At 35.9% G+C, this 13,835-nt stretch overlaps 1 protein-coding gene and 1 long non-coding RNA gene across 3 annotated transcripts in view; one reads left to right on the forward strand and one right to left on the reverse strand.

Annotated features, from left to right (window-relative positions):
* LOC127548256 (uncharacterized) overlaps positions 1–13,835 on the reverse strand; it is a 191,294-nt gene that overhangs the window by 146,280 nt on the left and 31,179 nt on the right. The window lies entirely within an intron of this gene.
* Positions 1–13,835, forward strand: part of IDO2 (indoleamine 2,3-dioxygenase 2) — an 80,781-nt gene that overhangs the window by 29,363 nt on the left and 37,583 nt on the right. Inside the window, exons 1-4 of one of the 2 annotated variants that reach the window (XM_051975566.1) lie at positions 568–1,428; positions 1,747–1,842; positions 4,602–4,721; positions 7,107–7,225. In XM_051975566.1, the coding sequence (XP_051831526.1) occupies positions 1,777–1,842; positions 4,602–4,721; positions 7,107–7,225 (305 nt within the window). In that variant the 5' untranslated portion in view covers positions 568–1,428; positions 1,747–1,776. Of the gene's footprint in view, positions 1–567; positions 1,429–1,746; positions 1,843–4,601; positions 4,722–7,106; positions 7,226–13,835 lie in introns of those variants that run through there. The other variant, XM_051975567.1, reaches the window with a different exon arrangement.

Consider the following 13,835-nt stretch of genomic DNA (forward strand, 5'->3'; position numbering starts at 1 on the left):
TAACAAAAAGTTTACAATGGTTGTTTCTTCAATACATTTTAGTTGACTCTCTGGAATTCCTTAAGTATGTAATTATACATACACTGATTAAATATTATCATATAATTTAATTATTCTTTCAAAATTTTTTTGTTTTTTTCTTTTCTCCTCCTTATTTTATTTTTTATTGCTTTAATAGGAATTTCTAGAATGCATATCAAAAAGAAGTGGTAATAATAGACATTCTTGTTTTGTTCTTGGTGTTATTGAAAAGTATTCTTGTTTATCTCTAATATGTATAATGGTGGTGATTTATTTTTGAGACATACCATTTATCATATTAAGAAAAAAAAACCTTTTAGTCCTCTGTGTTTTAATGTTTTAAATACAAATTGGTGTTGTATTTTGTCAAGAGTTTTTTTTTTAATATATTGGCATAATCCTATGATTTTTGTTGATTTTGTTATGAATATGATTTATAATTTTCCTATTATGAAAAGTGAAAATTTTAAAGCTCAGGTTTGACCTCATTGCTCTCCTACTATAAAAAATATTCTCCACTGGTTTCCTATTACTTAGAATAAAATATAAATGCCTTTGTTCAATTTTTAAAGTCCTTCCAGATTTGGTCCTAGATTCTTTCCAGGATCATTACACATCAACTTCCTTCACACAAACTTCATTTTAGACAAAATGACCTGTTTATTGCTCCATATATAACAATGATCATCCACTCTCCCATCCGATGCTTGGGATTATGTATGTGTGTTGGGTATCACAGTGCTACTTTCCATAGGACTTTCCTAAACATCACTCTCTCTTAGCTGAACACCGCTGAAATAACTTTGTATCATCTTTGTAGTTTTCTGTATAGAGTTTTTTTTTTTTTTTTGAGGGTGGAGACTATTTCCTTTTAGTTATAGCAGAATCTGATCCTCAGTAGGCATTTACTAAATGCTTACTAAATGAGTCAATGAATTATGCACTGGGATCTAATTTATGTCCTACTGTGAGTCTTTTGTTAGCTCTCTGAATGGTAAGTAGATGCTATGGGATCAAAGAGGTTTCTGTTACTTTTCCCTTGATTTCCCTATATTACTATTTGATACTTTTTTTTTTTTTTTTTGCCAAATCACACTCTGATGATCTTTTATGCTGTTTCCCCTAGATAAAGCTTACTTTGTGATGGGCTGTAACCTCACATATCCATTTCCCGCTCTTGGAGGGACTCTCCATTTGAATTCTTAGGAGAATATTGTATTCCATGACATTTTATCTCACCTATATTAAAAAAAAATAGGCTTTTGTTTCAGGAAGAAGCTAAGATTCATATCCTTAAATGTGCTGAAAATTTAATGTAGGGCACTTAAAAAAGTAACAAGAGCAATGAAACTTGGGGAAAAAAACAGATTCAGAAAGTAACAAGGAAAACAAGTCAGATGAAACTTGGTAAGTTTCAAACTACTTCTTTCAATCAATAGATGCATTTTAAACTTTTCATAAACTATGGAATCTTATTTTTTTTATTACTTGTTTTCTTGTTTGGGCGTAGTAATTTTTGTGGCTGCACATGGTTACTGTGTTCTTCTAAAAATGTGACCTAAGGAAGGTTGCCAAACAGGAAGACTGCTTTGAAATCTTTCATATTCTATTTACTGGAAACAATCCGTTTCCTAGAATCTTAAAACTGAATTCTAAAAGTAATAAGCTAACAGACTCGATGTCTTTCCTAGATTGGCCAATTTATTTATTTTGTTTTGCACGCAGAAGGAACTTTCCCATTACTATGTGCCTTGGATGGAAATAGCCAACAATTTGCCTCTCATGATTGAGAGTCATCAGCTCCGAGTCAGAGTGGATGAGGTAACTCTTTTACTTTCGATCTTTCTGCCGGTTTTTTTTCCTCATTCTTCTGACTTTGATCCTTATTTCTCTTTTTTGTCTTCCCCTTCTCATCTTTCCCTTTCTTCTCCCCTTCCTCCTTTTTCTCCTTCTCTCTTTTTTCTTTCTCTTCTACCTTCAGCCCTCAAATATCTACTAGGTCAATAGAGAGTCTCCATAGTGTGTGTGTGTGTGTGTGTGTGTGTGTGTGTGCGCGCGCATGTGTACATACACGTAGGGGTGGGAATGGAGGGAGAAAATTTCAATAACCTATTGGTATCATTTCACTGCAGACAATAAAGGACCCTCTGTCTCCAAATATTCTTTTACTTTAAACTTTCAATTCAACAAGCATTTATCAAATACCTCTTCTATATATGACACTGAAAAAAAAATATAAAGATAAAAAACAAAGTACTATATTGTTTTTCTCAGGGGAGAAAAGATACATATACAAATTACTGTGACACAAGACAGAATGTGGTAATGGGGAAAGAATCTAGATAAAATATTAAAAGAAATAGAAGGAGGGAGAAATTCAGTGCTTTGCTGGTAAATATTTAACATTCAGTTTTCTGGGAATGGTGGTGGAAAAAATGTAGATTCATAACACACTTTAAGTTTAATGCATCATTAACATTTTCTTCATCACTATCATAAGACTGTACAATCAACAAAACAATAAATAAATGCCTTATTTATAGTATTTTCCAATTTCCAAGGTATGAATACCCACATTGAAAATTTAACAATTAGCTCTAGTGTGTCTCAATAAGCAAGCTCTAGCATACCACTGGAATAATTTCTACCTGGGGAAATACCTCCTCAGAAATCAGCTAAGAAAACTGACAGATATCTGAGTCTTTCTTTTCTCATCTATTAAAATGAAGGAATTTGATTCAATGGGCTTCAAGGTCCCATATAATTTTAAATATATGATCCTATGGTCATATGAATCATAGATCCCATAATAGAGGATTTAGAAGGAATAAAAGGATTTTAATAAAGGGGTGAAGTTGTCACACATAAAAGACAGCCTATTAAAAATTCACAGACAGGAGAGGTAGGACTAATTAGGAAGAATAGTAATATAGTTTGAGTATAAGGTGTGTGTGTGTGTGGGGGGGGTAGGAGACTAGAGTGAAATGGTCCTGAAAAAGTAAGTTGTTTTCAGATTCTGGAACTCTAGAATGAGGATTTTGTTTGCTTGTTTGTTTTTTCCCTAGAGGTAATAGGACTTTACTGAAAGATTTTAAGTAGAGGAATTAGAAGGTCAGATTTATGCTTCAAGATTACTTTTGTAATTGAGTGGAGACTGCAATAGAAAGAGAGGTTGGTAGCAGAGGTTGCCAATTAAGAGACTTTTAAAATAATCTAATTGCTCAGTGTTAAAAGAACCTGACTAAAGGTGGGAGCTGGATGAAGACAGAGGAGAGGATGGATATTAAGTTACTGTGAAAGTAAAATAAAGAGACCTTAACAACTAATTGGAGATGAGGATGAGGAAGCAAGAATAATCAGTTATTCCAGAGGCTTTGAGAGTAAACAACAGGGATGTTGATGAAGCCACCAATAAAGATAGAGAAGCGGCAGGAGGACAGCTTTGGGAGAACAAGATAAAAGGTTCACTTTTGTACATGTTGAGTCTGACATGCATATGGAACATCCTAGGGAGAGATATATTCAGAATATGGTTAGAAACTTCAGTTTAGCATTCAGGAAAGAAATTAAAGTAGAGATATATAATTATAGGATTCAGTCTTCATAGAGTTGATATTTGAACCTATGAGAACAAAGAGAGAGGGGAGAAGTAGCTATTGCTGTTCAGTCATTTCTGACTCTTGGTGATTCCATTTCGAGTTTATTTGGCAAAAACACTAGAAGGGTCTGCCATTCAGTTCTCTAGCTCATTTTACAGGGGAGGAAACTGAGGTAAATAGTGACTTTTTCAGGGTTATATAACTAGTAAGCATTTGAGAGTGAATTTGAATTTAGATCTTTTCTACTCCTGGCCCAGTAGTTTATCCACTGCCCTATCTAACTGTCCAAGAAGTTAGGTGGTTTTTATTAGCTGGGCTAAACCAGGTTGGGAGTAACTAGCAGATCTCAAACATGTTGGTGAATTAGGGGGATGTTTACATGGACAGATGAGAATGATTTGTTTGAATGGCCATGAAGGTGGCTGAAGCAGGTGCTTAGGAGTGCTTTGAGATTGGCCAGATGTTGAAGATGCCAAGGTTATCAATTACATCCTAGGCCATCAGCTATCCTTTTGACTATTCTGCTACTGAATTTTGATGAGTCTAAAAGAGTGAGGCTGATGACTTTGTGAAACTCTGACTTATTTAAATCCAATTCACCCATCAGTCAAGAAATCACTCTGTGATATCATTGGTCCTCTTTGAAAAGGAAGGATGAACAATAACAACATAAATGTATGTACGGGGGAGAGCTAAGGAATGGAAAGAACAGCTAGAATCTATCTGATTTTTGTTCTCACCTGCCTTTTCTGCCTGTACTATCTGGGGCTATCCAGACTGTAGAATTAGGGTTTCTCTATAGCAAATCAGACTTACTTTTTTTCTTGCTTCCAGTCCCATTTTAGTCTCTCTTCCTCTATTTTCCCTCCACTGACCCTCGACCCTCTCTGCTTCTATCAACATTGCCCTACCCCACTCCATTATTTTCCTCCCTTTCATTTTCCTGTTACCTCTCCCAATTTGATAATATCTCTTGGACAGATGCCCTTATTAAGCTGTCACCTCCTGAAAGGTCATCGAGAACAATACTTGGCTCATCTGTTGCTTAGTTTTATAACTATGGGATATGTCTGGCAGGAAGGAGAGAAGAACATTCCTAAGGTAAGAGATAGAAAGTTTCAACTCTCTTCTTGGAAATGACAATAATGGACCGTAAGCTCACAAGACAGATTTAATATCACTTTCTATTCTTTTTCTCAGTTTCCTATGGTGATGTTACCATCACCCAAAGAGTCAGTCTCTGTGCTCTCTCTCTCTCTCTTTCTCTCTCTCTCTCTCTCTCTCTCTCTCTCTGTGTGTGTGTGTGTGTGTGTGTGTGTGTGTGTGTGTGTGACTTGTTTCTTGTGTTTTCTTGGGAGAGCTTGGAGAGGGAATGAGAAGAATAAGATGGTTAGGGTTCCAAATGCCACTTATTAGAATTAACAAATTAGGTTTATTCATGTATTTTTTGGCCTCCCGAAGAAAGAATGATTCAAAACAACTCCACAGAATTATTAAGAGCATGGCTTTCTTCAATGTAATTTAGCATGTATTGTCTTATATGATCCTCAATAGGAAGGGAGGATTTAAATTATCTCCATTTCACAGATAAGGCAGCTGATATCCTGAGATTAAATGACTTCACCAAGGTCATACAATTAGTAATTTAATAGAATTTAGATCTTATGACTCTTGTTCTAATGTTCTTACCAATATAATAACATAGCACACAAAGTCAATAATAGTGATGACAATAATAATAACTAACATTGATAATGCTTTAGGGTTTGCAAATCACTTTAGGAATATTATCTTGTTTTAATCCTCATAACAACCTGGAAGGTAAATACCATCCTCACTTTTATAGATGAGAAGATTGAAGCAGGGGTTAAGTGATTTGCCCCAGGTTTCAAAGCAAATAAGTTCTCTATTCATGGTGCGACCTAGTCCTGCCTACTCTTACTATCCTCCTAAATAGCCAATATAAATTCTCAATTATTCCTGTATTCAATCTCTCCTTCAGCTACAAAAATAACCTAAGGACATGTTTGATCATATTATTCCTTGCTTAGAAATATTCAATGGTTTCCTCCATTTTGCTTTTCAGTAAAACATACAAATTCCTCAGCCTGATAATTTAGCCTCCAGCAATCTGACTTAAATCCACCTTCCCAGTTTGATTTTATATCACTTCCTTTCCTATATTTTATGTTCTATCCAAATTGAACAAAATTTCCCTAAAACTCAACATTCCATCTCTTACCTCCACATATTTGCACAAGTTATTTCCCATATACTTGAAAATACTCCCATGTTTCATAGAATCTTAATTTGACTTCAGAACTTAATTCAGGGACCACTTCTTTAATTCTCTTAGTTGTTAGTGTTGTATTCCTCCTCAAATTACCTTGTACTTACTGTCTACATGTAGTATATCCACCCATTAAAATTTACATCTCTTGAGGGAGGAATGGGATAAATTTTGTCTTTATATCCATAGTGTCTAGCAGAGGCATACATACAGTAGGTACCTAATAAGTGTTTCTTGAAACAAAGTGAAATGGGACCAAGGATCAAGAATTTTATCTTTGATAGTGAGGGACATGTTAGAAATAAGCATGGTATCTTCCATGAATTGATTTTAAATCTATTATCTTCCCAAATATCCATGTTCAAAACCATGTCACTATTATTGGTGTTTCTTCCCTATCCCTTGCTAACCAGTGACCAAGTCTATTCCACACCATATTATTTTTATGCTATCTTTTCTCTTCTACTCCAAGAGAGGTCTGAATATCATATGACTGGGCTGTTACAGTATTTTTCACTCCCTCCTGCTCTCCATTCTTTCCCTCTTAAGGATTTCCTTAATTACAGATCCAGCCTTAGTACTTTTCTTTCAAACCCTTTTACTGATTTCCAGTTGCCTACAGGCTAAAATTCAACTTCCTTACCCAGGCATTCAAGGCCTCCACAACCTTTATAGCCTTTTCTCCTTTTTAATATCCCATAAAGGCATGGCATATTAGATAGAGTATAGAAGTTGGAGTTGGGAAGACCCGAAATTTAACTCCTGTTTCAAATAATTCTTAGTTCTGTGATACTGGATAAATCAGTTAACCTCTTTCTGTGAGAGAGAGAAAGAGAGAGAGAGAGAAACAGAGACAGAGACACAGAGAGACAGAAAGAGAAAGGGACAGAAACAAAGACAGAGAGAGAGAGAGAGAGAGAGAGAGAGAGAGAGAGAGAGAGAGAGAGAGAGAGAGAGAGAAAGAGAGAGAGGTGGGAAATAATTGTTATTAGAAATTATTTCCATATGTCTGGCTGAAATAGCTTCCACTGAAATTTTTCTACCTCTTGTTTCCAATTATGCCCTCTAGGTCCCAAGAGGTAGATTTAATTTTAACCTGGACTACTCCCAGATGCCATTGGAGACCCCTAGGATAAGCTCCAGTCTTACAGAGTTTGTAGCCTGTTGATGTCTGTGCCTATGTTTGTGTCTAACAGGTTCTTCCAAGAAACTTGGCCCTTCCTTTTGTGGAAGTCTCTCGAACCTTGGGTCTACCTCCTATACTGGTACACTCAGATTTTGTCCTGTCAAACTGGAAGAAAAAGGATCCAGATGGGTGAGTCCAGTAACATATATTTCTGGGATGGAAAAAAATGAAATTCAGGTAGAAGTAGGAATTTCTTCATATAAAGACTTGCAGAACAAATGTTCTATTCAGCACAGAAGTTATCTAGGGAATGATCTGGATGTCTGGTGATGTTGAAAGTGAGAGAGAAAGAGAAAGAAAGAGAACTATAATAGAAACAGAAGATAAAAATGATCATGAGCCTTCAGGTACTCACTGTACTAAGTGTGTGGTTTTGTGGACTTAAGTTTGGCAGATCTTCATGTTCTTTATTTTCTTCCATCTTTGCATAAGGTACTATTCTGGTACATAATAAGGAATCCTAATTGTTAGATAATTTCTTAACTCCAATGTATGGGTAAGATTCTCAGGGACCCCTGAGGAGCCACTTTTATTCATGGTGTTTCCTATATCCATATTTGGATAGCTGATATTTGGAGTGATGAGTCCAGAAGCCAGTTCCTCAGTGCTTGTACTGATATAGGGAAACAGGATCCTTAATTAATTGGTTCTTCTTTTTTCTCCACACCTGCATCCTGCTCCCCTTTTCCTTGTGATCCAGAGTTGTCATTTATTCCATTTTGGATCCTCCATAATCCATATTTCCTTTGCCTTTTTCCTTCATATTATCTGGAATCTCACTCTTAGTAAAGTTCCCTTCCTTGGGGATTTTTTCATCTCATGTTCAGAAGATTTTCAACTTCTGGTATGCATAAAAACCAGACCTTCTTTAGAATACAATATCCCACCCATTTCCTTCTCTGGTGTGAGTTGCTCCTTTTATGTGCTATAAAGCACTAGTCCAGAAAGGACTTAGTCTACTGATTACTTCTTAAATTCTCCTTCAGATTCTCCTTCTACTACTATCAAATAAGATAATATTAGTAAAATAATTAGTACAGTATCTGGCTTTATAGTAAGGACTTAAATGCTTGTTTCCCCTTTGTCCTCAATACCCTGCAACTTCTCCTTTGGGTTTTTTCCATCTCTTTGTATTACTTTTGTTCTTATTATGTTTAAGTCACTCTTTTCTATTTTTTATGGAGTTTAGTATCTGTCTCATAGGCTTGCTCTCCATTCCTACTTTTATGCCTATAGGCTTTAATATACATGCACATTTGTATATTCTGTCCTCCAAGTTTATCTAATTAAACTATGAAGAACTATTTTTCTCTCTTTCTTTGCTACTCACAGACTGGTTATAACCTTCAGCCTCAATTAGGCAAGCAAAGGAAGCCAGCCCTTGCATTATGGTAGTCTTTGGGGACAGAGACAAAAATGAAAGAGCCCCTTTCTTTAGTGAATATAATGAATCTAGATAAAGTAGCTGCAGTATTTGAATTCAAACCCTATGTTTTGATTTGGCTAGAACCAATATTGTTTTACATAATTATTACTTTAAAAGATACAAATTCAACTATATGGGACCATTTCCTTCTATTCATTGCTTGCATTAATCATGATGACCTAGTTGTATATATCAAACTCATGAACAGTGAGATGAAAACCCTATATGAGTAGGGATAAGGGAAAACATTAGCAGATGGTGGGACTTGGAAAAGCTTCATGTAGAAGACAATATTTGAGCTCCATCATGAAGGAAACCCTTTATTCTGGGAGGCAAAAAGGGAGCTTATACATAACCATAGCTCCTCAATGGACTTGTGCTATCATCCCCTCTCTGATCACAGTTTTCTCCTTTCATCCTTCCCAAATTTATTTCCATATTGTGACTTCCAGTACCACCAATCCTTTTTTCTTCTCCTCTTTTCCTGGCCTCATTTTCTTTTCTTAAATCATGACCCTTTTGCTTTCTAGTTAAATGGCATACTGTACATCTTTGAAGCCCTTGCTTCTTCGTCCTAATGATTTTTCTTGTCCCTAATATCTCCTGATTTTAAGGCAAAAAATGGGATAGAAAGATGACATTAGGGTCAGGAAGACCTGAGTTCAAATTTCCTTTCTGATATATGGTGTCTATGTGACCCTGGGAAAGTAATTTTATTTCTCAAGACCTCACAGTTTTCTAAGAGTTCTAAGACAATAGCAGGATACAACAGATACACTGGCAGGAGTTCCATAAATAATTGTAATAATAGGTTGAGACCCACAAAATGCTGGACCTCACATTATTCTCACCAACTGAAGTCATTGGTGTAAATTGATCTTTTGCTAGACTTCCAGAAAGGGTAATCTGTAGACTGAGAATGATTGACTTGTCAGTTGAATCATTTCCCAAGAGAATTAGAACACTTCTTTAGGGAATTTATCCATACCTCTAAACTTTAAATTCAGAACCTAGAGGTGCTAGGGAAAGGCTGACAACTAGGTGCTTTTTACAAATGTGCATTTTAAAGTGAACTAGTATAACTCAAACTTTGATCACCACCTGGTGGCTTTCATAAATATGGCACCCTTCAGCAACTGTCAAGGGGCAGCTAAGTGGTGGAGTGGGTAGAGTATAGATCTGGAATCAAGAAGATTGCTTCAAATATGACCTCAGAGACATAGGAGCTATGTGACCCTCGGCAAGTCACCTAACTCCTATTTGCTTAAGTTTCTTATCTGTAAAATGGTGACACATAGATAAGGAAATAGCAATCCCCTCCAGTATCTTTGGCAAGAAAATCTCATGGACAAATCTATGACTCATGAAAAATCAGACATGAATGACTAAATAAAAAAAAAAAACCCTGTAATATAAGCAATATTTTCTTTTGGGAACCTGATAAATTTCATATGTGCACCAAGTATTGCAATGAAGTCAGGATTACCTTCCTCTCCCTTTCCCACTTCCCTTTCTCTCCCCAACTCTGTTTCTTCTCTCTCTTTCTCTCTCTCTCTCTCTCTCTCTCTCTCTCTTTTTGTTTCTCTCTGTTTCTGTCCTTCTCTCTGAGTCTCTGTGTATGTTCTTCTTTCAGTATCCTTCTCTCTCTCCCCCCCTTTCTCTTTCTGTCTCTCTGTCTCTCTCTCTGTGTATCTCTCCATGTCTCTTGGTGTCTCTGTCTTTGCTCTCTCTCTGTCTGTCTCTCTCTCTCGTCTGTCTCTTTCTCTGTCTGTCCCTCTGTCTCTCTCCTTTACTCTCTCCCCCATTTCCCATCTTTCACAAACACATATGTGCCCTCAATCCATTTTTTCATAAACAGTTTTCTACTGGATGTCTCTATATGATATTCCATTGTTATCCTAAACTTGAAATATCTAAATTGCAACTGAAAATTTTTTCTTCTAAATCTAATTGCCCTGGGGGCAGAGCCAAAATGGTGGAGAGGACACACGCTTCATTCTGAGCTCCCCTTCTACCCTTATTACTGATTACCAAATTCAGCCTCTGAAATAGTGCTTGACTGGTAGAATCCACAAATATTGTGAGTACAACAAATTACCAGCAGAAGATAATCTGGAAGATCACTAGAAAAGATCTGTCTTGATTGGGTGGGAAGAGGTAGCACAGGCAGGGAGGCAGAACATGAAGGCTAATGCACACTGAGCAGACCAAAGGCAGGGTGCAGACTCTGCGGGTGGAGAATTTGGAGGGAGGACTCTACCATAGGTTGGCTGCTCTACTTTGGTTGCAAAGCAGTAGATCAGCAGAGAAGTTACACAAACGCCAAAGATAGAGTGTACCCCCAAACGCTAGAGTTTCCCAGGACTTGGCCATACCCACCCAGCACCAGGAGTGACTCAGCATGATCACAGCACAGATACACTCTGCAGCACAGCCACTCATCCCAGGGCAGTCGCACTTCTATAGCACTGCTCCCATGGCAATCACACTTTCGCAGGGTAGCAGCTCTTTGCAGCCTGTTTGCAGAAAAGTCACTGTCCATTTGTCCCTGTTCTGTAGAGGAAGCTGGGAACCTCCTTTCCCTGAAGGCAAACCCCAAGAATTTTTTTAAAAAAATGAGTAAAAAAGGAAAGCGAACTCTAATTATAGATAGCTTCTATACCAAAAGAGAACATATTTCCAAACCTGAGGAGACTAATAGCAGTCTCCAGACAAAACTCCAAAGGGGAACATAACTTGGTCCTCACACTTGGAAAAACAACAGACTTGGAAAATAGATCTAGGAGAGATAATCTAAGAATTATTGGCCTCCCTGAAAACCATGATGAAAAAAAAGACCCTACGCCCTATTTTTCAGGAAATCATCAAAGAGAACTGCCCAGATGTAATAGAATCAGAAGGTAAAATAGGCATGAAAAAATTCATTGAACATCTTCTGAAAGAGACCCCAAAATAAAAACTCCAAGGAATATTGTGGCTAAATTTCAGAACTATCAGACTAAGGAAAAAATATTACAAGCAGCCAAAAAAAAACAAAAAACAAAAAACAATTCAAATAACGAGGAGCCACAATAAGGATCATCCAGGATCTAGCAGCTTCCACATTAAAGGATCAAAGGGCATGGAAGCCAAAAGGCAAAAGAACGTGGTATGCAGCCAAGAATAAATTACCCAGCTAAGCTGAGCATTTTCTTCCAGGGAAGAAGATTGACATTCAATGAAACAGGTGGCTTTCATTTATTCCATCCTTAATGAAAAAAACCAGAGCTAAACAAAAAAATTTGACCTCCAAATATAGGATTCAAGAGAAGCATAAAAAGATAAAAAGAACTCTTGAGAACTGTATTTCTGTTACAGACATACATAAAGAATGCCTGTATAATTTTATTTTCCTGCTATAATATAAAAAAAAGGGAATTAGAATTGGAAAGGGGATTGTATAAGAAAAAAGGGAAAAATGGAGGTAAAAAGAGGGAAATTACATCTCACGAAGAGGCAAAGGAAACCTATCATATCTGAGGGAATTAAGGGAGGGGGAGGAACATTGTGTGAATCTTACTCTCATCAGATTTAGCTCAAAGAGAAAATATTAGATATATTTGGCTTATAAAGAAACTTCTCTCACCTCATTAAAAAGTAGGAGAGGAAAAGGGAAAAGGAAAAAAGTAGACTAAATAGAAGGGAATACAGAAATAATAAGGAAAAATTATAAGAAAGGGGGAGGGACTAAAAGAGGGTGGGAGGGATTTTAAAGAGGGAGAGCTGCATGAGGCAAGTGGTGCCCATATGTTTAATACAGGGGTGAGAGGTAAGGGGAAAAGAAAGAGAAAAGTATAATCTGGGGATAATAAGATGGCAGGAAATACAGAATTAGCAATTTTAACTGTAACTGTGAATGGGATAAACTCTCCCATAAAGTAGAGGTGATAGCAGACTGGATCAAAAGCCAGAATCCTACAATATGTTGTTTACAGGAAACACATTTAAAGCAGGGTGATACATACAGAGTAAAGGTAAAAGGCTGGAGCAGAATCTATTTTGCGTCAGGTAAAAAAGCAGTAAAGTAAAAAAAAAAAAAAAAAAAAAAAGCAGTGATAGCCATCCTTATTCAGATCAAGCAAAAGCAAAAATTGATCTAATTAAAAGAGATAAGGAAGAAAACTATATCTTGCTAAAGGGTAGCATAGATAATGAAGCAATATCACTACTCAACATATATGCACCGAGTGGTATAGCATCTAAATTCCTAAAGAAGAAGTTAAGAGAGCTACAAGAAGAAATAGACAGCAAAACTTTTATAGTGGGAGATCTCAACTTTGCACTCTCAGACTTAGATAAATCAAACCACAAAACAAATAAGAAAGAAGTTAAAGAGGTAAATAAAATATTAAAATAACTAGATATGAGAGATCTTTGGAGAAAACTGAATGGAGATAGAAAGGAGTACACTTTCTTCTCAGCAGTTCATGGAACCTATACAAAAATTGACCATATATAAGGACATAAAGACCTTAAAATTAAATGCAGGAAGGCAGAAATAGTAAATGCATTCTTTTCAGATCATGATGCAATAAAAATTACATTCAAGAAAAAGTTAGGGGAAAATAGACCAAAAAGTAATTGGAAACTAAATAATCTCATCCTAAAGAATGAACAGGTGAAACAGCAAATCATATAATTTCACCCAAGAGAATGACAACAATATGACAACATACCAAAATTTGTGGGATGCAACCAAAGCAGTAATAAAGGGAAATTGTATATCTCTAGAGACTTACTTAAATAAAATAGAGAAAGAAAATATCAATGAATTGGGCTTGCAACTTAAAAAGCTAGAAAAATAGCAAATTAAAAACCCCCAATCAGATACTAAACTTGAAATTCTAAAATTAAAAGGAGAAATTAATAAAATTGAAAGTAAAAAAAAAAACTATTGAATTAATAAATAAAACTAAGAGTTGGTTTTATGAAAAAAAAAAAACTAGATAAATCTTTGGTAAATTTGATTAGAAAAAGGAAAGAAGAAAATAAAATTGTTAGTCTTAAAAACAAAAAGGGAGACCTCTCCACTAATGAAGAGAAAATTAGAGCAATAATTAGGAATTACTTTGCTCAACTTTATGCCAATAAATTTAATAACCTAAATGAAATGGATGACTACTTTCAAAAATACAGGCTGCCCAGATTAACAGCAGAGGAAGTAAATTGTTTAAATTGTCCCTTTTAGAAAACGAAATGGAACAAACTATTAATCAACTCCCTAAGAAAAAAATCTTCAGGACCAGATAGATTTACATGTGAATTCTACCAAAC

Source organism: Antechinus flavipes, chromosome 2 (genome assembly GCF_016432865.1).
Source record: "Antechinus flavipes isolate AdamAnt ecotype Samford, QLD, Australia chromosome 2, AdamAnt_v2, whole genome shotgun sequence".
Classification (NCBI taxonomy): Eukaryota; Metazoa; Chordata; class Mammalia; order Dasyuromorphia; family Dasyuridae; genus Antechinus; species Antechinus flavipes.